Raw genomic sequence first — 27,254 nt, 5'->3', positions numbered from 1 at the left:
TCATGCAGCACTTTACAGTGTAAAAGGACATTGACCAAAGCATACTGGAAAACCAACCTTAAAGTCTATTATGGCAAAGAAATTGCATATTCTTCAGTGGGCTTAACAATCTCAGCAGAGCATGCTTTTTCAGTTACCAAAGCAACTGAAGGTGGTGATACGAGCCTGACAGAGCATCTCAAAGGAGGAAATGCAGCATTTGGTGATTTCGCGGGGTTCTAGACTAAAGACAATCATTGGATACCAAATATTTTTCAGTATTAGAAACAGTTCTTTTGTTTAGCTATTCTAGTTTGCTAAAGTAATGTTGAGCCTCTGAAATGGGGATTTATGTGTGCTGCAATTTCTAAACGGTTAATGCAATACTTTTGTTAAACCCCTTGAATTAAAGCTGAAAATCTGGACTTTAGTCACATCTTGATTGTTTAATTTAAAATCCACTGTTGTGGGGAAAGACTGGGGAATAGTATCATTATCCAAATGCTTAGAGCCCACATCACACGGTTGTTCCTACATAAAAAAAAGTTTTAAGCCAGAGCCAAACAAGAAAATCCTCAGCGTTATATTCAGTCGTTGTGCTATGCTTGTATTATTGATTGCTGTTTATCAAATGGTCAAAAATATCGTGAAAATGTACTGATGCTATCAAATAAGGCGACAGATTTTATGGCATTGCTGTGGTAAGTCTCAAATAACCTGATTAGTTTTTCAAATCTTACTTGGAGCCGACACACTGGTAGGATTATGTATTTTTCTATCCATGCCTGATTGTCCCGTTTGTCCTGCAGAACCAACCTGCCTCGACTCTGGGAAGCCCGCTGTTGCGATGTGATAAACTGGACCAGGCAGAGATCAAGAGCCTCCTCATGTGTTTCTTACATGTGCTCAAAAGCATGTCTGAAGGTAAACTCTCATCTCTGTGACAGCTCCTGCTCTTCCAGCTTTACTTAATTGTTTTAAAAAACCCAAAAGAAGTCTCCACAGTGTCCATCTCTGTCTCTTTTAGATGCTCTGTTCACATACTGGAACAAGGCATCATCTTCTGACCTGATGGACTTCTTCACTTTAGTCGAGTAAGACATCTTATAGAGAATAACCAGCTATTACACGCATTGCAGAAAAACACATGGCAACTGAGTTTTTTTTAATTTTTTATACCCACTTTCCATTTCTCAGAGTGTGCCTCCATCAGTTCAGATACATGGGAAAGAGATACATTGCAAGGTAATGTTGCTGTCACCCATACAGGATTTCAGGCTTCTCAGCACTTGTTTATCATGAGAAGACAAATCAACGCAACTTTTAGGTTTTATGCAGTTTATGAGTATCCAGCTGTTTGTTGTCTGTAAGCCATCATGTTGCTTACTATTGAAGGGTCTGACTGTACTGTTATTTTAATTTGATTTGATCAGAGTACACGCACTGTACTTGAATCACAGTTGGGAACTCGCCGCGACTCCCACAAGGCTTTATGTATTCACTCTGTCTAACCCCCCACCACTGTTTCTGTCTCTGTCCACTGAAACGCTGGCAAGTTTAACATAATGAAATAAAACCGGGCTCCTGCCCTCTCCTGCTTGGGTAAGCCTGAAGGTGAAACTGAGAGCAATTGCATGATAACTTCTCACCATTAAAAGGAAAAAAGTTGCAGTGCTGTGACACATCCGACGCTTTAAGTTCATCGCCTCTCGCATTCTTACATGCATGGCTTCAGCTTAAACCAATAAATGCTGTCAGTACCACTTTGATTATTCTCAGCTTTAAACTGCATGGCAAACATGCACTCACAGCTTTACTTTCGCCTTTAAAATCTCATAAATTCAAATCGCTCCCAGGGCGTTCGAGTGTTAGTTGTAAAATCTATGTATTATTTACCGTAACCTGCAGCTTCATTAACTCATCCTGTTTCCTCATCAGGAACCAGGATGGGGCAGGACCTGTTGCACATGAGCGGAAGTCTCAGACTCTTCCTGTGTCCCGTAACAGGGCGGGAATGATGCATGCCCGCTTACAGCAGCTCAGCAGCCTGGATAACTCATACACATTTAACCACAGTAAGTGCCCCCCCCTCCCCCCATACTGTACTTCTCATCAAACACTCTCCATCACAGGGCCCTCGTCCTCCTCATGCCTCTCTTTCAACATCAGCATCCTCTTCTTCTCCATTATACTACATCCCAGCAGGAAAAGCCTTAGAAAACATGTGTGCATCAGTAAATTCAAAGAAACTGGGGAGGAAGCTGTGCAGCCGTCCACTGTTAGGCGATGATCTTGTTAAATGGCATTATTTAATAATAAGTTTCTTTGTGTTTTCAGTGTAAGAAAGATTTCAAGTGTTCTTGGCATATCTGTAGACCATGGTAAGAATGTACCAGGATGTTAGGACGTTTGCTATACTGGCTATGTTGATTTGGTTGATTTAAGAGCATGCCTGTTTTAACAGAACATCAGCTTTCAAAACCTCCTCATCCCTTTACCCAGCTCATCTTCTGCTCTCAACTTTACATTTTTACATTTCGCTTTGCGAAAGCAGTCCTCGTGAATTATGAAGGGTTTTATTCCAAAATTTCCAAAACGTTCCAAAAAAAGAATGTCAACATTTGAACTTCATGCAATCAAATAAAATCATCGCTGTAGTTTATAAAGAAAAAAAATGCCTCGCCAGCTTGTGACAATTTTTCCATGAAATGCTTTAGTTTGTCAGATAATTTTGGCCTCAGTTTGGAATGAAACTCAAACTTTCATGCAGCGGCTTTGCCTCTAACGCTACGTTTTTGAGAGACATGACCATATATAACAAAGGAGAGGTTTTACATTGAGTGTACTGGTGGTGATTGAAAGAACTACAGCCTTTTCTTGTCTTTGTAGCCTACAGTCACTCGGATGCTGACGTGTTAAATCAGTCACTGCTGGAGACCAACATTGCCACTGAAGTCTGCCTGACCGTCCTGGACACACTCAGCATCTTCATCATGAGTTTTAAGGTACCAAACAAATTCAGTGTATTTTGTGTATTTACTTAATTAACCTTGTTCTGCCCCATTATTGTGAAATAAGGGCTTATTTTTAAATCCGATGATCCTCTCTTATGCCACAGACACAGTTGTGTGCTGATCACGGCCACAGTCCACTGATGAAGAAGGTGTTTGATGTCCACCTCTGCTTCCTGCGGATCAATCAGTCAGAAACGGCCCTCAAGCAGGTCTTCACTTCACTGCGCACCTTCATTTACAAGGTATGAAGGACTTACGCGCCTTATTTATTAATTTTTCTCCTTTTGTTAACCCATGAGAGGACCACGTAAGCCGCTGACTGATTTTTGTCTTCTTGACCACTTAGTTCCCGTGCACGTTTTTTGAAGGGCGTGCAGACATGTGTGCTGCTTTCTGCTATGAGATTTTGAAATGTTGCAACTCCAAGCTGAGCTCCATTCGCAGCGACGCAGCCCATCTGCTCTATTTTCTCATGAAGAGCAACTTTGACTACACTGGTCGCAAGTCCTTCGTCCGGACACATTTACAGGTGAGAGAGTTGTCGCCACAGTAAAACTTTAATATCTACCTGCCTTAAGCCAAATTTTCTGGGATTCTAGAGACCACAAGCATTTTCATTCCTCTTTTGAACTGTTGACCTTTCTTTTTCTTTAGGTTGTGATTGCTGTCAGTCAGCTGATAGCAGATGTCATTGGTATAGGAAGTACTCGCTTCCAGCAGTCTCTGTCAATAATCAACAACTGTGCTAACAGTGATAAAACTATCAAGGTGAGGAACACACGTGCAACAGGTTCATCCTGATTCCACTTAAAGAGGCCATTTGAAAACTATGCCTGAGCTTAATGAATAAAATAAACCAGTTAGAATCAAGTTTGCCTAAAGGAAGCTAACGATGATTTAGCTCACATTAGTGCGTCATCTTCAACAGAACACAGCTTTCCCATCGGATGTGAAAGACCTGACTAAACGCATCAGAACAGTGTTGATGGCTACAGCACAGATGAAGGAGCATGAGAGAGATCCAGAGATGCTGGTGGACCTGCAGTACAGTCTCGCAAAGTCTTATGCCAGCACACCTGAGCTGCGCAAGACCTGGCTTGACAGCATGGCCCGAATCCATGTGAAGAATGGAGACCTGTCTGAGGTTTGTGGTGAAAGTCTGTGTGGCTGAATGGCCCTGGTTTTGATTTCTGTGTCTGATGTTGGGCCCAACAATCTTAAACATCAGATAGAGACTGTATTTACTTTGTATCAAAGCACCAGTGCCAGTGTGCCGTGCAGCGAGGCCCACCATCAAGTGCTGCAAACTGCCCTGTTTACTATGTGCTGCTTTTTCGAGCGATACCAATTTGCAGCATAATCAGAGCTTTTATCTACCCACGCTTATCTGACCTGACTTGTTTTTGCCGTTTGCAGGCAGCCATGTGCTATGTTCACGTTGCAGCACTCGTGGCAGAATACCTGCGGAGAAAAGGTACTTTGGTATTCTGTGATGGAAATGTTTCTCCTGCTTATTAGATAGCAGCCCTGTTGATTTAAAAAAGAATAATAATGCCTGATCTTTCGGTGTTTCCAGGCATGTTCAAGCAGGGCTGCTCGGCGTTTCGTGTTGTGACTCCAAACATCGACGAAGAAGCCGCAATGATGGAGGACGTCGGAATGCAAGACGTCCACTTTAATGAAGTACTTTGATCATTTGTGCTAAAAATGAAAAAATAAAATAAAATGAAATCGCATTTGCTGGAGGAAAGCAGATTTAGTCACATCAAAAGCTGTTACTATTTCTATTTTTCTTTTATAAGAAAGAATAAATCAAAGAAGGCAACTATTTTCTTTCAGTATGTCTTTAAAATTGGTGCATTTTAATTGTGATAAAATGAGCTGCTGACACGCTGTGAGCTGTGTTTCTTTTGCACTGTACACCAGCAGCTCTCCATCTCTGTTGTGCTCATCCCTCAGGACGTCTTAATGGAGCTTCTGGAGGAGTGCGCAGATGGGCTGTGGAAAGCGGAGCGTTACGAGCTCATCTCTGACATCTACAAGCTCATTATCCCCATTTATGAGAAGCGGAGGGACTTTGAGGTACAAACTCTATTTGTCGGGTGTTTTATCCCCCCCGCAACAGTTCTGTTCGATTCAGGCTAAGCGTGCAGCATAAGCATCTTTAAATCCTGATCAAGTTCACTGACTCTACACAGAAACTGGCTCACCTGTATGACACGCTGCATCGAGCGTACAGCAAGGTGACGGAGGTCATGCATACTGGGAAGAGGATGCTGGGCACGTACTTCAGAGTGGCTTTCTTTGGCCAGGTGAGTTCAACTAGCTTAGACTCGTTCACACTTGATGTCTGAAGCACGGCAGCTGCTGAGGAGGTTAAGTTTTATTTTGGGTTTTTTTTTCCGTTACGATTATTATGCTGACGAGCATGACCACGTGCTGTGGTGTTTTCAGACCCGCTCTAATACACCTCTCTGCTTCCTTTTAATCCTCTTCGAAGGCAGCGGTAAGTTATGCAGTAGACCCCGTGAGCCCTTGTGAGCGGCCTGAGTCTGTGTGTGACTTTGGTGTTGCTTCAATTCATTGCACTTCTCAGCCATAGTTTGTTGCTTCGAGCTACAGTAGCAGGCAGTCAGCGCTGCTGCTTCCGTTTGGGAGACTGTTTTGCATGGCACTCATTTACTCATCAAGTGTTTATGCTTTAGTTTGCTAAGTTTTAGTAATGACTGTTATTTTAAGGTTTATTAATTAATTTGTTGGGTGTGGTTGCTTCTATCTTTGAGATATTTTTAGAAATCGATGCCATTAAATTTCTTCACAGTATAGGTTTCTGGTATAACAGTAATTTCATTTGTTTTTATGTGTATGTGTGTGTTGTCCACACCCCTGTAGCAGTACCAGTTTACTGACTCAGAGGCTGAGGTAAATCAATATGAAAGCCAACCTTTCAGTTGGAACTGTGGTGACGTTTTAGGCTGTGTTGTGCTCCTTTGCTAATGCAGTCAGTGCTGTTTCACGTGCATTGCTTATCTTCCAGCCCTTTAATTCCTCGTATTTTCCAGCTTTAGTGCTATCCTAATCTTTGCAGGAAACAGCTGAAGGGCTAATAAATCTTACTGGCATTCCCATTCCCATTTACATTCAAGACAAATAACTAACATGCACTGACTGTGTGAAATTCATGTACCTATGTCGGTCCTTTGACGTGTCTCACATCAACGACCTAAGACTGGCTTTTTTGTAGTTTTGGTCTCTGTTCTTAAATGTTTAATAGACGGTTGTGGATAGTTTGGAGTCGGCCAAATTCTCATATCTTTAAAAAAAAATGTCTTGACTGAAATGACTCCCACTCACAACCCATGAATGGTTTGATGTGGTATTATCTATTAGATAAACGCTGCGTTTTCATTTAGTCTGACAATTTGAAAGTATCTTATATGGGTTTTTTCCTCTTTTATTTTTTTTAGGGCTTCTTTGAAGATGAAGATGGGAAGGAGTATATCTACAAAGAACCCAAATTCACGCCTCTTTCAGAGATTTCTCAGCGGCTCCTCAAGTTATACTCTGATAAGTTTGGTCAGGAGAATGTGAAGATGATTCAGGACTCTGGGCGGGTGAGACTTTTGTTAATTTATCGTTTATTTTTAGTTATTTAGTTATTTTGCGCAGGCTGATACAGTTTTAAAACTCATGCATTCTCTGCAGATCAACCCCAAGGACCTGGACTCAAAGTACGCATACATCCAAGTGACACATGTGACTCCATACCTGGAGGAGAAGGAGCTGGTCGACAGGAAAACGGACTTTGAAAAGAGCCACAACATCCGTCGATTTGTTTTCGAGATGCCTTTCACCATTTCGGGCAAAAAGCAAGGCGGTGTGGAGGAGCAGTGCAAACGCAGGACTATACTTACCAGTAAATACCCAGCTTATATTTATGTTGTAGTGGAACATGGATTCAGTCAAACAGCGCTGGCTTTCAGTCTTCAGGTTGTGTCTTGTTGGATGTCTCTTGCCTGGATAAACATCAGTGTTTTCAAAATACAGTGATCTGATAAATACAGGATAAACCCATTATCAGACTTCAACTGCTCTTTCTGATTAAAGTCTACTTAATCTCTTTATATCCTAAATGTTAGATACTTTTTTCTCTCTCTAATTATTGGCTGGCTACTCCTATTTTGGGGGGGAGTGGGTTGTGGTTTTTTTGGGCAGCACAACAGAGCAAGTCTGCCTTGAACTGTTCATTACACACGTAATTTTGTCCATTTATTTTAGTCACTGTGGATGAATGAAGATCTTGATTAGAGTTTGAACATGTCAGCTGTTTTTTTCATGGACATTTCGTAATCCTAATCAGGTTTTATTCATTTATAGTGCAAAAGATTCAAAAGTTCAAGCACGTCTTCTTATCTTTATTATGTGGCGGCTTTCACAGGCTGTACAGATCCTGAGCTGCAAAACTAAGAAAATCTGTCTATTCGCTATTCACCACTAACCTCATTGTGTTTTCTCTCCTCCAGCCACTCATTGTTTTCCGTATGTAAAGAAACGGATCGCGGTGATGTATCAACACCATACTGATCTGAGCCCCATCGAGGTTGCCATCGACGAGATGAGCAAGAAGGTGGCTGAGATCAAACAGCTGTGCTCCTCCAGCGAGGTGGACATGATCCGTCTGCAGCTCAAACTGCAGGGCAGCATCAGCGTCCAGGTGGCTGCTTTTAAGTTCTGTGAAACGTAAAAGCAACAAAATACAAACCTGACATACAATACTTACAAAAAAAAATCTATCACATCCGCCCTCAGGTAAATGCAGGACCTCTTGCGTATGCCAGAGCTTTTCTCGATGATACATGTGCCAAGAAATATCCTGATAACAAGGTCAAACAGTTGAAAGAGGTCTTCAGGTGAGATGTCGCTGACTTACGTGAGGGTGTGAGTACCACGTTTGCATATCTTTGTGGGGACCAACAGCCCTTGTGGGGACACAGTTCCTGTCCCCACAAGTTTGAAGGCATTTCTGAGGCTCAATGTGGTTTTAGTGTCAGGGTTACAATTAGGTTATGGTTAGTTTTAGGGTTAAGGTTAGACTTCATTTTTGATGGTTGGGGTTAGGGTAAGCAGCTAGGGCAAAGCATTATGTCAATTAGATGTCCTCACAAAGATATGAAAACATGACTGTGTGTGTTTCTGTGCAAAGATTGTTCAGATCTCCCTTTAGCACATTTTAACACTGTTTTTGCGATCAGGCATTTTGTGGATGCGTGTGGCCACGGTTTGGGCATTAATGAACGACTGATCAAAGAAGACCAGCAGGAGTACCACGATGAGATGAAGGCCAACTACAGAGAACTAGCCAGAGAGCTGTCCATCATCATGCACGAACAAGTAAGTACATTAGCTGTTGCTCAGCCCAAGTAATAGTGTAATTACATTGAGCGTTGCTAATGCTATACCTGTAATCTGACTCTGAATTAGGGTTTTGGCAGGTAGACAGTGTGTCATTTATTGTATGATTGATTAAGTGATAATGGGCTCTTTGATAACATCACTCTCTGTTCTCTCTTTGTGCTGACATGAGCAGATATGATGGTAATGAAAGACAAATACGTGTGCAATAAAGACAGTTAATTGTTGGTTCCGTCAGATGTCTGTGCAACTTAAGGATTGATGGTACAAAGTGGCTTGAGGTGGAATTGGTGTACAGATTACATTTTAGACTATAAAACAGACTCAAACATTAATAAGTCCTTGTTCTCAATTCTAATTAGCCAAATGTTTCTTAATAATATCATTAGAATTTTTTAAGCTGGTAAAGCTAGAGGACCTTAAAAACACTAGATAGATTGATACACAGTTATCTCATCAGGCCACTGACTTATCTTTACATCCCTGCAATAAATCTGAAATTAGCCACACATAAAATATTATTTTAGTCAGCTCACCAGGAAATTGCAAAAGGTGCCCTTTGCAAAGACTGAAGCCATTAACATTCAAGTATTTCAACTCTATTGCAGCAATTTCCAAAATCAAAACATAAAACATTCCTGTTCTAAATATACTTGTTCCAGCGTCTGGCTACACCAACAATCACATATTGGCTCTTTTTTTCTGTTTTGGCTTGCCGAGTTATTGTCTTGCACGCATACACAGTATGTATCGTGTATATGCATGTACATATATGTGTGTACATTACATGTATTTGAGTGTGAATTAACAGTATGTTTGTGGATCAGATTCAGAATGTGTATGCTATGCAACATCAATTTACATTATTTGTTTAAGTACATACATACATGCACAAATTTTTCTTCTGCTTTCAGATTTTTTTGTGTGTGCGTGTTTTGTGGATTGATTGTTTTTACCTAGCTGTTTTTGGTTTCATGTATGTGTTAAGCTTCCTGATTAATACCTTTGCTTTAAATTAGCTTTATATGTCTTTATATGCTTGGTTAATATACAGCTACAGCAAGCTAGTTAGCTTAACCTGAGACAAAACCTCAAAAGGGAGGAAAAACTGTTTGCCTGGCTCTGTTCAAAGCCAACTAATAGCCTGACATGTTAATTAGTTAATTAGAAGTGCTAACTGACAGTTTTTGTTACTATTTAGACAGAAGTTGCTGTTTCCTCTTTTTTCGAGTCTGTTTCCCTAGCTAAGCTAGCTGTGTTCCATCTGTAGCGTTATATTTTTGCATATATACATGAGAGTAGTATCAGTGTCCTCATCAACTTTTAGCAAGAAAGCTAACTAGAGCAATGTTAAAAATGAGATTCACTTGCAGTAACTGTTTGCTAAGACTGTCTGTTCTTCCCTACACACTCTTTTCTTTCCAGATCATTCCAGTGGAGGATGGCATGAAAAGCGTTCTCCCAGACTCGCTTCACATCTTTAATGCCATCAGTGGCACACCAACCAGTGCCACCATCCAGGGCATTCCCAGCTCATCCTCTGTGGTTTGATGTCAGCCTGGGTGAAACTAAGAGCTGCCTAAGCCTGCCAACGCAGGCATGCCAGTGATGCCATATTATCACTCCAGAACTTAATCCTGCTTCTCAGCCTAGAGAGAAACTGATGGGAAAAACAGACAAGTCTCATTTTTCTATTTTCTGTCTGGCCACCGAAGACCAATATGAGCAAGGCACTGGACCTGTTTAACGTGGATAAGGGAGCATGGTGGCTGTGTGATGGAGGTGGGGGGAAGACAAAGATGAGACTCTGTGCAGCAGAGATGACAGGACACGGACTTTGTTCCTCCTTTATGATGACGTGATGCTTGATAAGACATAACCTGTCTTGTCTTTACGTGTTTCTACCTGAAAAGACTGAGCAGTGTTTTCTTTAAAAACATTCCTGTTGGGATTTTTTTTAATATGCATGTCACTACATTACGCCTACACTCTCCCAACAGTCCATTTTTGTTTATTTTGATAATGTTTCACAATGTTTTTTATGGACAATATTTCACTTTTATAAGCGACTGTATTGATGTCTTGATTAATGGTATATGCTGCATACATCAGTGCTCCTCTCCCTGTACATGAAGGTATATTTCTAGAAAAATGCAATTTTGGAATAAGGGCCTGCTACGATGTAACATTAGCATTCAACCTTAAATCACTTTGATGTCTTAGAATGGGAGAGTTTTAAAGTATTTAAAGCCATTGCATACAAAAAGGTATATTCCAAGTTGTGTATTAATGTGTATATAAAACAAGGAGTGTGTGCAATATTTGCAAAGTATCATGCTGTGTGCGGCTCATACACTGTAAAGATTACGTTCACCTTCTTGCCAAAGTGATGAGGTGTTGGGAAAGGACGCCTACTGTGCAAGTAATATGAAAATTTTATCATTTTATGTTCCAGAAATTGTCTTTTATTTGGGCAGAAATGTTTTTTTTTTAACTTTATTTAACACAAGTCACTGTTCTGCTGTAAACAAAGACGTTCCCTAATGCTTTTAAATAAAATACACTCATTTCTCTGCATTTGCATCCATAGGTCCTTATTTGTTTTACTTCATTTTGTGGTATTCTCGCACTTGGCTCACTTGTGAAATAAGTGGGAAATAAACCTTATTATTCTCAGAGATCATTGCTGACTCCCTAGCTCCCATATCTCATGTTCCCACCCATCATAAAAATAATACAGTCGGCAGTGTGAAAAGCTGATCAAGGGTTAATAAAAAGCAATATCACAGGAAACATTCCCACTCCCACTAGTGAACGGAGAAAGATAAATGATCTGCTCCCTGCAGGAAGCTTAAAGGGATTTTATGCTATAGCAGAAAGCAGGTGATAGCTTCACATCATGGCAGGTAAGACTAAAAGAAATGCATTATTATGTACTCTTTCATTTTAATTCACAGAACACAAATATTCTGCTGCACAACATGAAAATGTGCAAAGAGGGAGAAGTTAACAGAAAGAAAACAAGTTCCATGTTCTTAACTTAAAAACTTACAGAATGAAGAGTTCTGGAGTTTAACAGGTGAATGCACCTGTCAGGACAAAGATCCCAAACATATTAGGATCTCAGATTTATTTATTAATGCAATTTGCACTACTGTCTTACACAGTTTCAGTCTTATTTTTACAGTTTTTCTTTTCTTTGTTTTTTTTTTTCTATCACCGTTGTGTACCTATATTTACCAGGTGCCAGTAACACCTTTTTTGTTAACTGCACTGTTTTTTTTAATAGACTGTACCATTTTTTATTCTTTATCCTGCTACTGTAACACAACAATATTCTTTGTGGGACCAATAAATTATTTATCTACATATCTATCGCTCTCTTAATGTTTACTGCACACTATGAATCATTGACAGATAAATGCTTTTTTTATATAACACTGAGGAAGTTGGTAGGCCTGCATATTAGTCTCTTATTTCTGTTTTTTAATCATAATAAGAATTACATTCATTTTTGCATAGACAAAGAAGATCCCAAGAAACGAGGGAAAGGGAAAGGAAAGGTAAAGTACAGTTTTGGGTTTTTTATACAGCTACATAAGAACAAAGGAGACGTCAGCACTTTATACACCAACTCTGTATTATTGCTGCAATAAATACCAATAAAGCTATAAAGATATATTTTTATTAACTAAATGTTAGTACCTCTGTAAGAACCTCAGTTCAGCACTAAAGTTATTTATGCTTCTACGTTGCATATGCTGTACTTTGCTATTCATTCTTCTTCTATATTTATGTAATTAAGCGCTACATGTTGACAAGTTTGTCTTGTACTTTAAGCATTTCAGTGTTTATCAGCAATCATTGTGTTTTTTATTCTACTATATTGATTTTATCAGCAAATTTCTTCTTATTTATTTTGCAGCGATACATTCAAATCTATTAGTAAATTGTGCTAAGATATTCAAATTAAGCTACCTAGTAGTGCCTAGCAGTAACTACTGTTAACCAGTTGTAAACAGTTAGCTAGAATAATTATACTGATTCCACAAACTCTCCGGGTACTCCTCAACACCGTCGATTCAGCTTTATGCAGGTCCAAGTATTTTTTTGTTTTAGTTTTAGTTTTGTACGCTTTTATTTTGGTGTGGTGTTCATCCTTTTACTTTTTCACCACCCACCAGAGCAAAGATGTGTGTGGCTACCCACTCAGTATCTTCTTCATTGTTGTGAATGAGTTCTGCGAAAGGTTCTCCTACTATGGAATGCGAGGTGAGAACATTTCATCCAGGAACCATGAATAATGTAGCCATGACAGTGAACACGGACACTTGAATTACTAAGTAGCCTACTTAACCCTCTGATTTTTGTGCTTAAACCAACCCTTTATTTGATTGTTTTGGAGGATGACACTATTGCGTGAACTACAACGGTCCTTATTAGCATAATTTAAGGCAACATCAAAACCTGTGCCATGAATAATGTACATTTAATAATTAAATAAGAAGGCCTCTTTTCCCTGCCTGTCCACAGCTGTGTTGGTGTTGTACTTTAAGTACTTCTTGCAGTGGGATGAAGACTTGGCCACATCCATCTACCACACTTTTGTGGCTCTCTGCTACTTGACCCCTATCCTTGGGGCCATTGTGGCTGACTCCTGGCTGGGAAAGTTCAAGTGAGTCACAAGATCATGTTCCTCTTTAATGCATGAAGACATTTATCATCCTATTATTTCTTGTAGCCTTATTATTGTGGCAGAATCTAAATAAGTATAGCTACAGCGCTTACCCGATCATCCTCTTTTTGCACCAAGGTAACTTCAATTCTACTGAACTGATTAGAAACATATTCGCAGATACTGATAACTGTGTAATAATATGACAGACAAAGGGCATTTAACTGAATACTTTTACACATAATAGTACAAAATTTGTATTAGTCTTCTAATGAATAAAATGCTCATAATTAAATTCTGAATGTTCATTTGTAAAGACGAGTGGAGCCTTTACTTAAGGAACGTACACGTGTACTTTCTCACTGCTCTGTTTTTCAATCTTCCTCACTCAGGACTATCGTCTACTTGTCCATTGTCTATACGATTGGACAGGTTGCGATGGCTGTCAGTGCAGTTCATGACATTACCGACTCAAACAGAGATGGGACACCAGACAACATGACCTTTCATGTGTGGGTATCTTTTCTTCTGAAGTTTTAAATTACTGAGTCACAGTTTCCATCATATATTTCTACAATGCACCGCGCTCATTCATTTCTTCTTCCTCACATTCAGTGCGTTGTCCATGGTGGGTCTCTTCCTCATTGCTCTGGGCACTGGTGGCATTAAACCCTGTGTGGCTGCTTTTGGTGGAGACCAATTTAGTGAGCACCAGGTTAGACTGTTAACTTTCTCAAAATACTTTCTTTGGCTGAGTCTTCTTCTAATGTTTAACCTCTGGCGTGTGGTTGAACGTGTAATTTCAGCATCCATAGTTCAAGTATTTTATTGCATGTAATATATCCCCTTGTTCCCCCTGGTTTCTATGCAACTCTCCATTATCAAATTCTGTGATAATAAAAATGAGCTCAGATAAATTGCAAAGTCATCACTCACTTTCTCACGATGACAATTCTAAAACTGACGAACAGGTATACCTATTACTATGTTTCTTATTTCACCTGTTAGCATGCTAACATTTCTACATTCAAGCCAAACACAAATTAAAGTTGTGGCTGATGGGAATTATGAGTATTATGTCAAATTTGAGGCGATGGTGGTTAACGATGGGTAGCAGTACTACATGTGTGGCTCCTGAAGAAGGGGTCTAGGAAATCTGTCTGTAAAGTCCAAGAAACCTTTGTCTCTGGGTTGTGAACATTACAGTTTAAAAATAAGAAAAAAATCTGAGGGAAAGACAAAAGCATGTCACATCTGTATAATGTGCTGTTCATCAAAATATGGAATAAATCTAAAATTAAACGTGAACTATTTTATGATACATGATGTGACATAAAAGCTAGAAATGATACTAATTAGGAAGTGAATGTATTCAAGCTTTATAAGTGGGACACACCGGATTGAACCACCAGTATAACACAGCCAAGTGTAGTGTGAGTAATGTAGAGATCTATATTCTTGGCTAAACAGGTGTTTGATGTTGTTAGAGGAGTGCAATCTTAAATTGGTGGTTAAGTTACTATAGTTACCAAATTGTTCATTTTCCTCAATCTTGTACCCATGTAACCTTTAGAGAACCATGAGTTTAACTAATAGTTGTTATTTAATATTTAAAAGCCTAGAATTACCACTTATATAGCTATACTAAGCTTATGCTGTAACCCATTTATATTATGAGTTTAATACAACTCGACCACCTTTTCAAAGATATACACCAACAAGGCGGCGGTTTACATAGATAATTATCACTTTAGTATTTGTACTGTTTGCAAAACACATTACTGACTTGTCTTTCTACGCAGGATAAGCAAAGGAGAACTTTCTTCTCTGTATTCTACCTCTGTATCAATGGTGGGAGTCTCCTGTCCACCATTATCACTCCAATCCTGAGAGGTAGGCATTTAAAGTAAAATATCAAGTTAAAGTGCCATGAACATGCAGGAATGACATCATGCAGGGAAAAGTGCTTGTTTTTAGTTGAAGTTGTAGTTGAATGAAAGTTTTTTGCCTCTATCTGCAGGTCAGGAGTGCGGCATCTACAGTCAGCAGAAATGTTATTCCCTGGCTTTCGGTGTCCCCGCAGCATTAATGGTGGTTGCACTCGGTATGTCTAAATTATTAGGACGCTAATTCAAAACATGAAGCAAAAAGTAAAGGGTGGGTAAATAAACTGTATTCTGAAACTAATGATTTTCCCGTGATGTTCCCTTAACAGTGGTGTTTATTGTCGGGAGTGGTATGTACTACAAAGCTGAACCCGAGGGAAACATAATGCTGGATGTGTGTAAATGTATTGGGGTAAGTCGTTTATATAAGCCTTTTCTGTTTCTGCATTCATGTGATCAGCCATAAATGCTATTGTAACAACTCTAAAAATCAATGTTTCTAAAAACAGTATCACTCTTTGCTCTTCTCTCAGTTTGCCATTAATAACCGCTACAGGCACAGGAGCAATCAGTACCCCAGGAGACAGCACTGGATGGACTGGGCAGAGGAAAAATATGATGTAAGTTTCATTTTATATATTTCTCTAATGTCTTATAAGAATAATGTTGTTTTGTTTACATTCAGTCTGCCTGTTTTGTAGAAACTCCTGATTGCTCAAATCAAAATGGTGCTGAAAGTCCTCTTTTTATACATCCCACTGCCAATGTTCTGGACCCTATTTGACCAAAAGGTACAGTAAATTTTGTTTTTAATTTAAATGGACTTCATTTAAATCACTTGCTGCTAAGAGGAAATTAAAATTGTGGTCTAATTTAAAGGGATCCAGATGGACGCTGCAAGCTACCACAATGAATGGATACTTTGTAAGTTTGGTAACAAAAAATAAAAAATAAAATAAAAAATTGCAGCGAAAAGTAATCATAATAATTGACCAATACAGTGTGTTCATGGTATAATATTGTCCTTATGTCTGCAGGGGAAACTTGTTATACAGCCCGATCAAATGCAGGTAAGTTAAAGCAGCTTCATCGTATTGACTTAAAATGACATAACACATGTTATTTAAGAGGATACTAACGATGCAGTAATATTTTTTAAAAGATTTTCAACCCCATCTTGATCCTGACTCTGGTACCTATCATGGACAGCGTAATCTACCCCCTGATTAAGAAATGTGGCTTTAACTTTACGTAAGTGAGAAATACAATGAACTATGTTCAGTATCTGTGGTTTACATGCTTCATAACACCATAACATTAACTTCAAAGGGTTATTAAAAGACCTTTACTGTTACGGTTTTGATCTGCTATCAAAGTTCATCATTATAGATCAGCTCCATTTAATATTTTTCATCAAATGGTCGATGATGAAATTACAGTTAATTCCACGTCTGGAAGCTAGCAGGTGGTCGGTCCACGTTAGCATAGCGCTGCTACCCCATAACTTCTACACAGCCTGTGATTTTATAGATGTTACAAATACAAAAATGTCCGTAGTTTTATTCATGACTCACTGAATAATAACTGACCTTTCTGAAATGTCAGGTGTTCTGTCCAGAAAAGCTTTTGGTCTATTAACAGTGGTCTAATGCTAAAATGCTTTTTAGGGTGTTTTGAGATGTGATTCAAACTCCTATGTTGAAAATGACTGTGTTAAGCTAGCTCACTGTTAGCAGCAATTTCATTAATATTGAGCCTAAGGAGCTGTATGAATCATGTTGCTTTTCAACAAAAACGGAAGACAGGGAAAGGAAGAGCTTGCACACCTGTTTCTATTTCTACACAATCTAAATAAAACCCCAAATTTTCATGTTAATGTTGAATTTTCAGATATTAGATGACTTTAAAAGAAAACTATTCTTTTCACATAAATAAACGTTGTTTTTTTTAAATAAATAAAATCACAAATTAGTAACAAAACTTCATGTTAATCCAACAGACCACTAAAAAGAATGACAGTGGGGATGTTTCTGGCTGCTATGGCTTTTGTCTGTGCTGCTTTGGTCCAAGTTGAAATTGATGTGAGTAGAAAAAGATATGTGTTGTAAAATAAGCAAAACTTTAACTCACTTCATTTTATTGACTCTTTGAGTTTTGGAAAAACAAACACTTATTCCTTGTTTTTCAGAAAACATTGCCAGTGTTTCCATCTGCCTCCCAGAGTCAGTTGAAATTACTTAACATGGGCAGCAGTGCAGTCACAGTCAATCTGCCGGGCAACGAGTCGCTGACTCTTAATGCAGCTCAGGTATGTCGTCTTATTCATAACACTATACGGTCTATTAACGAATTGAAAATGACATGAAAATATGTTTATGTACAAAATATTACCACTGTTTGACCTTCTTAAACACTTTCTCGGTTTTCCAGGCCAGTGACAAATACTTCACATTTGAAACAGAGCGAATCATTGTTTCAGTTGGCAGCCCTGGGATGACACAAGCCATCTTCTTGAAGAGGAAATCCAGACAAACTCTTCTTATTCCCTCAGTTATTAGTGATGAATGGCTTCTGGTGAGCGATAATGAATTCAAAGACACGCAAGAGGACTTTTAATTGTTAAATTATTAAGTATACAATGTTATATTTTCACAGACTCAGGACTTGACTTCCAAGCCAGGACAAGGTAACAATGAAATCCGGTAAGTGAAATTTAAATTGTTTTAACCTTTTATCAAGTCAGAAAATCATATTAGTTACAATCATAATCTTTATGTGCTAAATAAATCATTGAAAATGATAGGAACTGCATACACTGATGTAACTTTATTAATGCTGTTGCTCACTATGTAAATATTTCAGATTTGTAAATGGAATGAACATGCCTGTGAACGTGACCACTTCTGCAGTGGACTTGGGACTAATTGAGCCATTTTATTACTCCACTTATTCCACAATAAAGAATGGAGAGTAAGAATTATGTTTCTACTTTAACTAACACAGCAAAAATTTATGCAAACAGTACTACAGTTTCTTAGCAATATTTTCTTTTCTAATGATCAGGACCAAATTCTCCTTGTTGAGTGGTTCACAGTCATGCGAATACATTAAGGACTTTGGATTTGGAGGTTCATACACTTTCTTCATACCCAGCACTTTTGTCTTTGGACCAGATGTAAGTCTTCCAAATGATTTTAATATCATGAATTTTGATCATCCAAAGAAGAAAGAAAAGAGCACCAAATGAACAAACAGACAAATAATGGAAATATTGGTGTTATTGTGCTTTATCTTGGGGATTCTCACGTGTAAAAATTAAACATTTCCATCTATTTATTCTAGTGTCAGGACTCTATTACTGTGGTAGAGGACATAGAACCCAACTCAGTTCACATGGCCCTGCAGATCCCACAGTACTTCTTCATAACTGCTGGTGAAGTGATGTTTTCAGTTACTGGTCTGGAGTTCTCTTACTCACAGGTACATTTATATGACAAGTCAATTAGTCTATGAAATAGTTTCTTTCTCCATGACTTTTGTCATTTTGGGTCCCTTTTTTGTGACTTTAGGCACCTAGTAACATGAAAGCGGTGCTGCAAGCCGGCTGGTTGTTTACAGTTGCTATTGGTAACTTCATAGTCCTGATTGTGGCTGAGATTGCAAAACTTCCCAACAAAGTAAGAAAAAAATGCAGCATATCAAATACATATCAAACATGCAGAAGCCATGCATGTGCAAAAATGCTAACATTGTATTTGTCCCCCTGTCTCTCCCCTCTTCTTTTACAGTGGGCAGAGTACATCCTTTTTGCGTCTCTCTTAGTTTTAGTGTGCATCATCTTTTCCACTATGGCGTATTTCTACACTTATATTGACCCTTCAGAAATTGAGGACCAGTTTAGTAAAAAGGTTGATGAAGATGAAGATGATAAAGACAAGCGTGAGAAGGCAGAGATCAAGATGGTCAGGAGAGACTCAGCTGAAAGCTACGATGACAGTTACAAACAATCCAATATGTGAACACTTTACGATAAAAGCAGATCATTAAAAAAAAGGCATTATTAGTGAATAAGAGAAAGTGTACAGGGGAAAGTGTGTGTGTTGTGTGTGTCTGTGAAATATTTTATATTGTTATGGCAGAGGCATTCATATAAACAATAGTAATTAAAAAGAGAATAAGGTAAGAACAATTATATGTCATGGGATATAATTGCTTTTTTTATATACGTGTGTAAGCTGTGAGAAAAAATGATTAAATAATCATTATTCATAATCATTCATCCTTTCCATGTGTTTCTCATTCAGTCTTCAAGTCAAAAAGCACCAATATCACGCAGCAAAAACCTGTGTTATCAGTGGAAGTATTCTTGCCATTGCACTGGTGATTGAGACAGAAAATCTCATATTATTTTAGGAAGAGTATAATTTACTATTGCCTTTACTAATATGTTCAATATTTGAACAAAACATCATCTGCTTTTTGTTTAAATAATTACAGTGAAATGCCGGCAAGCTCACACATGTGAACATAAAATGTTCAAATATCAGAAAATGATTAGCAAAATTATTACTAACTAAATGATAAAGTTTACAATGTAATGTTTTTTTATGTCTGTTTATTTTTGTTTTTCAGTTAATGCACTGTTGATGAAATCATACTTTGGAGTGTAATTAGTTCAGATGTCAAATAACTGTGGTACCTAATCATAAACATCTCATGCTTCTGTATTACTACTTGTTTTGTATAATATAAATTTTCCCTTACAGCTTCCATGTAAGTAAGTTATAACATTTTCAGGTAGCTAAGGTAGTAGGTAGATAGTTTTTTCCCCCTATTAAGTAGGTAAGACAGATCATTGGAATATAAAACACTGCATTTATAGTGGAGAGACACATGCCAGGTTTAGCACCCCAGTCCCATGAGCCATACTGCAAGTGAAAGAGTTTCATACCAGTATAAGACCAGCATGAGGCCTTTGTTTGTTTGTTTGTTTGTTGACATTGATGTGTTGCAAATGACCAACAGTTTTATAGTGTAAAATTTCCTTTCTCTGGAAATTTCGTCACATACCTCTGTCGCACACTGAAAGAAACCGCTGTCTGGAGAAAAACAGTGAGAAAACATGAATTTAAAGAACTTAGAGAATTTAAATTATAAGTGGATTATGGAGAAAAATAGAAATTATTATCAACAAAATATCCCCAAACACAGGAAAGGAAAGCGTATAGAATAAGCTATCCTTATTAGATTAGTATTCAAATATTGTTACGGATATTCAAATGCATACATTAAGCAGTATTTTAATAGTGTAGCTACTATAAGGAAAGCTAATTAAACATTACCATTTATAACTAAATATCAAGTTTAGTAGCAGGAGCTATTAAATGCAAATTTAGGTAAGTGCAGTTTTTTCATGCATTTTGTGTAAAATGCTGGTATTTACCTTCATACTGTAATAAAACAGAAGAAGTAAAAGCAATTTTTCTCTCATTATCTACTTATTATAACATTATTCACGTATTATATACATTTAAGTTTGAGACTTAAATGTATATATTTATGCATAAAAATATACAGAATATAGATGTCATTTAAAAAAGAAAAGGAAAAAAAGCAGACTTTTATAAACATGTCTTTGACAATTTTAACGACTGACACTTATTTGTAAAGATTTTCACCCACTCAAATTAAAAGATAATTAAATATCAATTTAAAAAATTGGACTGAATTGACACTTTTGTCAGTATGGATATGACGGGCGGCGGCAGCTCAGGTTGAGCAGGCTGGGGACGAAGAGAGGCCAGAGGAGGATGCTAGGATAATAGGGTGAGATGGAGGCAGTTGACCCGCTGTGGCGACCTCTACAGGGAGCAGCTGAAAGAAGGAGAAGAAATAAGAAAAGGCGCTATTGTTTAAGCTCATAAATAGTGTAGGACAGCAGTTTTGGTTTCTGTAGTTTCTTGGGAACAGAATGAGCTTTTCCGTTTTGGCATGACTAAAATAAAATCACATCAAATATATCTTTGTTTTCCCCAAAAAAATGTCCATGCAGAAAAGCGAAAGGTACTAAGTTGTGACGTTTTTTGGTTTACGAATGACGACATCTGCTGTGCCTCGCGCTGATTGGTCCTTCGCTAAACGAAAATGATATTAACCAAGATGGCGCCGGGCAAGAGAGAAAAGTGATGAGAGAATAGAACAACAAGCGACCAAACTCCATAACAGTTTGCATGTATTCGCTCTGCGCGATTATTTTATGCCACACCTGTATTACTTTCACCCGGAAACTGTCAAACACGCGCGGAGAGGACGCTGCGACGCAGTTATTTTGCTAACTGTTTGTTAACCAGCTGCTAAAGTCGCTAGCCTACCTAACGTCTGCTAACGTTAACTGCGGAAGGCGAGTCAGGAGAAAGCAGGCAGGCGGTTCAAAGTAGGAGCCGACAAGTGAACCTGACTTTATTTTGGTTTGGAGACGTCTTTTAATAAGGTAGCACGTCTTTCATAGTTTGGAGCTCTGTCAGTTACAGCAGGGTGTTGTTAGGAAAGAAACGTTATACCTCTGATAAATAGAGGTGAAAAGACGAGGAAAGGCGTCATCTTTGCTGACTTGACGCCATGGCTCACTCTCCAATTCAGAGCGGACTGCCGGGGATTCAGGTAAAGTGAAATTTTTTGTGTTGTGTTTTATTATCTGACATTCAGCTGCGAGCTAACTTGGTCACTTGGCATTTTCACTTCTTTTTTTTTTTCAAGTTTGCCAAATAACCGAAGGTAATGTGCATCCGAGTTACCGAGAATGTGCAACCTTTGCTTTCCAATAAATGCACCTGTCGTATTTGCCAAAGTCCAGCTAGATGAGTTTTGGAAAGAAAGAAAAAAGAGTGTCATTATCGAAAATAATTTTGTTATTCATCTGGCCGGTCAATTCATATAATGTTTATTATAGTCGAGATCAGATCAGAAGGTTAAAGATTGCATTTTGGACTGATTTCTGGAGTTTTAAAATGTAATTTATTTATCATATATACTGTTAAAATGAATGCTCATATTAAACATGAGTAAAGTTTCAAAGGGCTTAAATGTAGGGGGAAAAGGATGAACTGAGGGGCTACACCAAAGCACAGTTTAACATAAAGAACGATCAATGTGAACTGGAAATCCTGCAGAGCTCCAACAAGAGAATCCCAGAATAAAAACAAGCTGGAAAATTTAGTGGATTTGGAAAAGAGCAATAATAATAGTAATGGGTCTGTTTAAAATAAGGAAAGCCTGAGAAATTAATTCTCTTGGTATTTCTGAAGCTGAAGCTAGAGAATGTCTAGCCCTGTCCCAATAACTGAATATATAAAACCATACAGCATTATGTATTAATATAGCTGTAAAAAAAAAAAAAAAGTAGATCACTTGTTTACACCCATCAGCACTTAAGAATCTTACAATCTTCAGTGTAATATCAGAGGAGAATAATTGTGGATTCGTTATGTCCTGAAAATCAGTTCATTAATTCATTACTATTTCTATTTAATGTTAAACTTTTTTTGGAAATTAGTTGTGTTAATTTATAACTTTATCTATCAAATGCACCGACCACTTTATGGTTATCATGCCACGTCCTGCTTAAGTAAAGTAGGCCACATTACAGTGCATGTAAGAATGAAACTTGGCATGCATGATTGTCTGCAGGTAACTGATTGCACACAGTGAAACTCTATGAATTATTGGTTAATCATTTACATGTCCACAGACAACACAGGTTAAAAGGTAACATCAGATATGTGCCCATAGCTTTGCATGCAGTTGGGTGGCTGACATTAAGTCTTCGCCCCTGAGGGTGCGGCACTGTGGTGTGTGGATGACACTAGACTACACAGTTGTATAGAGCAGCTGGCAGAGCATTAAACACAAGGTTTTAGAGCGAGGTTCAGGCAGCTTTGGTTGTTGGAGTAAACCTGCTGACTGTGGATATGGCAAGTACATTCCCATGTGTCGTCTGTGGTCACAGTGCCTTTGTTGTTTTTCCACATTGTTTTTTCAGAGGTCAGCCTCAACGTTATGATTTTCACCTGGATGACTGATCACAGCAGTGTTATGATAGTATTTTGGTTGTTGTTTCTACTCTGCTTTGTTCTGCACTGCTTTGATTTATTTGTTTGTAAAGTTCCATTTCTATCAAATTCAGCAGCCTCACTCTTTGCCAGATTGCAGCTCTCAACTCATCTTCTAAAAAGGTTTGACCACTTTGCATTAGCACTTTTACAGGAAATTAGTATCTAGGAAACTCACAAGCAATATATTGTGTCAACTTAAGCCAAAGCTATGTGGTAAATTAAACATTAAAATCTTCCCAAAAAAAAATCAAAGCTGCTGTAAAATATGTATAAATATTTTATTATAGTTTAGCTTTGTAGCGTTAGAGGGAGGTTGTTGTTTGTTTGTTTGTTTTTTTCAATATTCTGTGCCATCTTTGCTATGAAAAGTAAGTCACTCCAAGCTCTGCTCAGGCTGTTTGGGTTAATGATTGCCATATATGAAGGGAAATTGAACTGCCTGGCTTGAAGACCATTATTGCCTTCCTGGTTCTCCATGGGGAAATAAGCCATTTAGCTCAGTCAATAATTCAGGGTGTAGTCCTTCAATTTATGCTTAGCCTTTGTGGTGCAAGGGTCATTAAGCTTTTGTCAGGTCTGTGTTATGCTGTCTTTTGATGTAAGTGTAGCTCAAAGCCACAAATTTGACTTGATAAGTTTTAAATATTTAATATAGAGTGACTTTTATCAAGTGTAATGAGATTACCCAATTGACTTGATAAAGTTAATCTGCATTCATAGGTCAAGGCCAGTTTGTAAATCTAATGTTTGTATTTTTGGTAACAAAGGATTTGATGATGACTGGATTCAATGTATAATGTGTCATCACAGTATGGTAATTAGAGAGTTGTGAAATGTCAGAGAAAATTCAAAGGCTTGTTGTGGTGACAGCTGATTTTAAAATGAAAAAATGGGTGACTTCATCTAACCTTACACTCCAACTGTGTTGCCTAAAAGTTGAGAAGTATACTTTTTTCATGTGGACAGGGTTTTAAAAGCTAAACCAATCTTCTAAATTGGTATCACAGCCAAACGAAGCATGTTGTTATTGATCAGAATTGACTTTCCTAAACCCAACTCTTATTATTTTTTTTCTAACATGGAAAGCTTGTCATATCACTTGTCAACAAGGTGATACGTGCTTAACAGTGTTGATGATGTCTACATTGGATCTGTGCTGGATTAAGGAGGCTGTGTTTAACCTCTAAGTTGACACAAGAAAACACGAAGAGGATGTCTCTGTTTCTACTATTTAAGTGGAAACAATTCCCTGAACCTTCTGACAGTGTACTGCTAAACAAGCAGACTACCTCTTTATTGCAGATCTGTTTCATTGTAAAGTGTGCTCACAAGTCACTTTATTAAGTGTACCTTGCCAGTACTAGTTTGGACCCTTGTTGCTTTCAGAAGTGCCTTATTACTTCAAGGCATAGATTCAAAAAGGCGCTGGAGACATTCCTCTGGGATTTTGCTCAATATTGACATGACAGCATCACAGTAGAGTAAATGAATTGCTATGTTCAAGAAACCAGTTTTAGATGATTTGAGCTTGGTGCCATGGTGAATTATCTTACTGGAAGCACCAATATGAAGATGGCTACATTGTGGTCTAGGGCTGCCACAAACGATTATTTTGATAGTCGACTAGTCACCGATTATTTTTGCGATTAGTCGACTAATCAGATCATCATCCATTGGATGTAAAACGTACAACTTATTGCACCAGCAGAGCATCTGCTCTTATATAACTATCATTAGCTTAGAGCTTTAAGTGTTTAAGGTATGTGCTAACTAAAAATAAAGACAAGATGATAGTTTATTAAATTTTAATGAAATTTGCGGATTGTTTCAGTGAAGTTTAATAAACTCAGCCGTCTGCTCCTTGCTATCTAAACTATAACAGGACACCAGAGTATATTCTCGAGCATCTCACACTTCTGATGATCAGATGTCTGCTTGACGTTTGGTTAGCTGTGTAAAAACTATAACTTTAATCTCAGCCAAACCGATTTACTCAGGAACAAATAAAACACTGAAAAAAGCCAAACAATAACATTTTTAAGTTATCTAAGTGACTTATATATCATGTTTAACCTGAGTAGCGAAAGACGGCGGTGGGTTTGAAAACGATTTGCTGGGAGTCCGGTGTTCTCACGGGCTCTAGTGAGCCTTGAACCCCGGCTAGCTATCGAGCTAGTGGGTAACAGACGTCTCCGAAAACGTCAGGGCGCTTTTGAAAATATGTGGTGTCTTGATAAACTGAGCAGATATTTGAGGTTTACACAGCTACATTCTCGCCTGAAAATATGTTAAATGTTTATTTTGTGACCCAGAAAGAATAATAAGAGTAATATTAAAACTAACTAGCTGCCGCCATTGTTGGAAACTGAGCTGGGCTGCGCTATGAATTCTGGCATCCTTGTACATGCAGTGCTGCCATCTTCTGTTTCAGTCCGTTATTACACTCTTAAATCCTACTACTTATTCCTGCGTCTTTTGGGATCTTACAAAGCTTCAAATGACGTGTCGACTATTAAATTAGTTGTCACCTATTTTGATAGTTGACGTAATCGTGACTAATCGACTAATCGTGGCAGCCCTACTGTGGTCATAAAGGGATGGACATTATTAGTTACACTAATGGATAGGCTATGATTTTTAAACAATGCTCAGTTGGTATTAAGGGCCCTGAAGTATGCTAAGACTATGGCCTCCACATTATATAACCACCACCAGCCTGAATCACTGATACAAGGCAGGCTGGAGCCATGCTTTCATGTTGTTTTTACACCACATTCTGACCCTAAAATCTGAACATCACAGCAGATGTTAAGACTCATCAGACCAAGCAACATTTTTCCAATTTTCTCTTCCCCAATTTTTGTGAGCATGTGAGAATTGTAGCCTCATCTTCCTGGTTTTAGCTGACAAGAGTGACACCTGGTCTGGTCTTCTGCTGTGAATCTGAGTGTTTGTCTCTGTGTTAGCCCTGGCAACCTGGCTAACACTAACAACCTGGACAGGTTGTACCCTGCCTCTTACCCAGTGACAGCTGGGATAGGCTCCAGCCCATCCGCGACCATGTATTGAATAAGAAGATGATGGATGGATATTTATTTGTTAAACTTAAGCTTTTACATTTTCTGACAAGGTTTGATGTTACTTTAAATGTCCTCTTTTTTTCTCTCTCGACGTCTTTTTTCTCTGTCAATCAGAATTTCAGAGCTGATCCAGAGGAGCTTTTCACCAAGTTGGAGAGGATAGGCAAAGGCTCTTTCGGTGAAGTCTTTAAAGGCATCGACAATCGAACTCAGAAAGTTGTGGCCATTAAAATTATTGATCTGGAGGAAGCGGAGGATGAAATAGAAGATATTCAGCAGGAAATCACAGTTCTCAGCCAGTGTGACAGTCCTTTCATCACCAAGTATTTTGGATCCTATCTCAAGGTAAGCTTTAATCTCAGGAAGAATATCGTTGCGTGAACTTGTAAAAGCTGAAGCTTGACATAATGGATTTGTTTGTAGTGTGTTCTTGTAAGCAAGTGATGGCAATTTAGGTAAATAAATAATGCAAATAGACAATGGAGGAAGTATTGTCTGTGAAATGGTGCAGATTATTATAGAATAACTCGACTTGGCCTGGGATTACAGTAGTGTATGCCCTGTGGGCTGTTTACGGCAAAGTTTATAAGCCATATGTACATATGTAAAAGAGACATGATTATAATGTCAAACTGTTGAATTTCAGCTTTGGTGTTGGTGTTTTATTTGCAGATTAAAAAAAGAGAAGGAAAAAGTAAAAGCATGGGTCTACTGTGGTAGCTGTATTTACAGCATCACTGAGACACTTTTTTGTAACTAGAATAGATTTTCACACTAAATGTGATAGAGTGGCTCTCAGAGCATTTACTGTGGTACTTAAGATGAGAAACGAGAGAAGTGGTCCATTAGCTCAAGTTATGTGACTGGCTGAAGGAGAGAATTGAGTCCAATGTGTTTCTAGTATGTAAATATGATGTGTATGTTGTAGGGCTGGGCGATATGACCCAAAATTCATATCTCGATATTTTTTAGCTGGATGGCGATATAAGATATATATCTCGATTTTTTTTTTTAAAGCCATAAGTTAAGAACAAAAAGAGAGTTCTTAGTCACACTGTGTCCCAGATGTCACACAGGCACTTTTATTTACATACAGC

At 38.2% G+C, this 27,254-nt stretch overlaps 3 protein-coding genes across 10 annotated transcripts in view; all 3 read left to right on the top strand.

The window, feature by feature from the left end:
• The window catches only part of LOC102199129 (dedicator of cytokinesis protein 9), a 76,442-nt gene extending 64,675 nt beyond the window's left edge, over nucleotides 1–11,767 (top strand). For 2 of the 8 annotated variants that reach the window (XM_013908335.1, XM_013908329.1), the window contains 21 exons: nucleotides 789–903; nucleotides 1,007–1,073; nucleotides 1,177–1,224; nucleotides 1,918–2,054; nucleotides 2,869–2,984; nucleotides 3,098–3,235; nucleotides 3,340–3,522; nucleotides 3,648–3,761; nucleotides 3,922–4,137; nucleotides 4,410–4,467; nucleotides 4,570–4,676; nucleotides 4,953–5,075; nucleotides 5,192–5,305; nucleotides 5,494–5,499; nucleotides 5,886–5,915; nucleotides 6,461–6,607; nucleotides 6,699–6,909; nucleotides 7,517–7,707; nucleotides 7,803–7,903; nucleotides 8,246–8,384; nucleotides 9,831–11,767. In XM_013908335.1, coding sequence (XP_013763789.1) covers nucleotides 789–903; nucleotides 1,007–1,073; nucleotides 1,177–1,224; nucleotides 1,918–2,054; nucleotides 2,869–2,984; nucleotides 3,098–3,235; nucleotides 3,340–3,522; nucleotides 3,648–3,761; nucleotides 3,922–4,137; nucleotides 4,410–4,467; nucleotides 4,570–4,676; nucleotides 4,953–5,075; nucleotides 5,192–5,305; nucleotides 5,494–5,499; nucleotides 5,886–5,915; nucleotides 6,461–6,607; nucleotides 6,699–6,909; nucleotides 7,517–7,707; nucleotides 7,803–7,903; nucleotides 8,246–8,384; nucleotides 9,831–9,956 — 2,487 coding nt within the window. In that variant the 3' untranslated portion in view covers nucleotides 9,957–11,767. Of the gene's footprint in view, nucleotides 1–788; nucleotides 904–1,006; nucleotides 1,074–1,176; nucleotides 1,225–1,917; nucleotides 2,055–2,316; nucleotides 2,361–2,868; nucleotides 2,985–3,097; nucleotides 3,236–3,339; nucleotides 3,523–3,647; nucleotides 3,762–3,921; nucleotides 4,138–4,409; nucleotides 4,468–4,569; nucleotides 4,677–4,952; nucleotides 5,076–5,191; nucleotides 5,306–5,493; nucleotides 5,500–5,885; nucleotides 5,916–6,460; nucleotides 6,608–6,698; nucleotides 6,910–7,516; nucleotides 7,708–7,802; nucleotides 7,904–8,245; nucleotides 8,385–9,830 lie in introns of all 8 variants that reach the window. The other 6 variants (XM_013908333.1, XM_013908332.1, XM_013908334.1 and 3 more) reach the window with 4 other exon arrangements.
• An 888-nt stretch (nucleotides 11,768–12,655) lies between these two features.
• slc15a1a (solute carrier family 15 member 1a) lies at nucleotides 12,656–18,985 on the top strand. The gene is made up of 21 exons (XM_005723651.2): nucleotides 12,656–12,677; nucleotides 12,939–13,080; nucleotides 13,473–13,592; nucleotides 13,696–13,795; nucleotides 14,883–14,973; nucleotides 15,101–15,184; nucleotides 15,296–15,378; nucleotides 15,500–15,586; nucleotides 15,668–15,757; nucleotides 15,846–15,890; nucleotides 16,004–16,036; nucleotides 16,129–16,217; nucleotides 16,966–17,047; nucleotides 17,155–17,274; nucleotides 17,397–17,540; nucleotides 17,628–17,668; nucleotides 17,829–17,936; nucleotides 18,030–18,141; nucleotides 18,309–18,446; nucleotides 18,536–18,643; nucleotides 18,755–18,985. Exons 1-21 carry the CDS (start codon nucleotides 12,671–12,673, stop codon nucleotides 18,983–18,985), a joined length of 2,055 nt encoding a protein of 684 aa, XP_005723708.1. The 5' UTR covers nucleotides 12,656–12,670.
• A 2,135-nt stretch (nucleotides 18,986–21,120) lies between these two features.
• Nucleotides 21,121–27,254, top strand: part of stk24a (serine/threonine kinase 24a (STE20 homolog, yeast)) — an 18,337-nt gene continuing 12,203 nt past the window's right edge. The window contains exons 1-2 of the mRNA XM_005723528.1: nucleotides 21,121–21,626; nucleotides 26,272–26,502. Of these exons, the coding sequence (XP_005723585.1) occupies nucleotides 21,585–21,626; nucleotides 26,272–26,502 (273 nt within the window). The 5' untranslated portion in view covers nucleotides 21,121–21,584. The remainder of the gene's footprint in view (nucleotides 21,627–26,271; nucleotides 26,503–27,254) is intronic.

This window comes from Pundamilia nyererei, unplaced genomic scaffold, assembly GCF_000239375.1.
Source record: "Pundamilia nyererei isolate P.nyererei 1_Seehausen unplaced genomic scaffold, PunNye1.0 scaffold00009, whole genome shotgun sequence".
Lineage (NCBI taxonomy): Eukaryota > Metazoa > Chordata > Actinopteri > Cichliformes > Cichlidae > Pundamilia > Pundamilia nyererei.
Note: the sequence above shows the minus strand (reverse complement) of the source record. Positions and strands in the feature narration are given on the sequence as shown.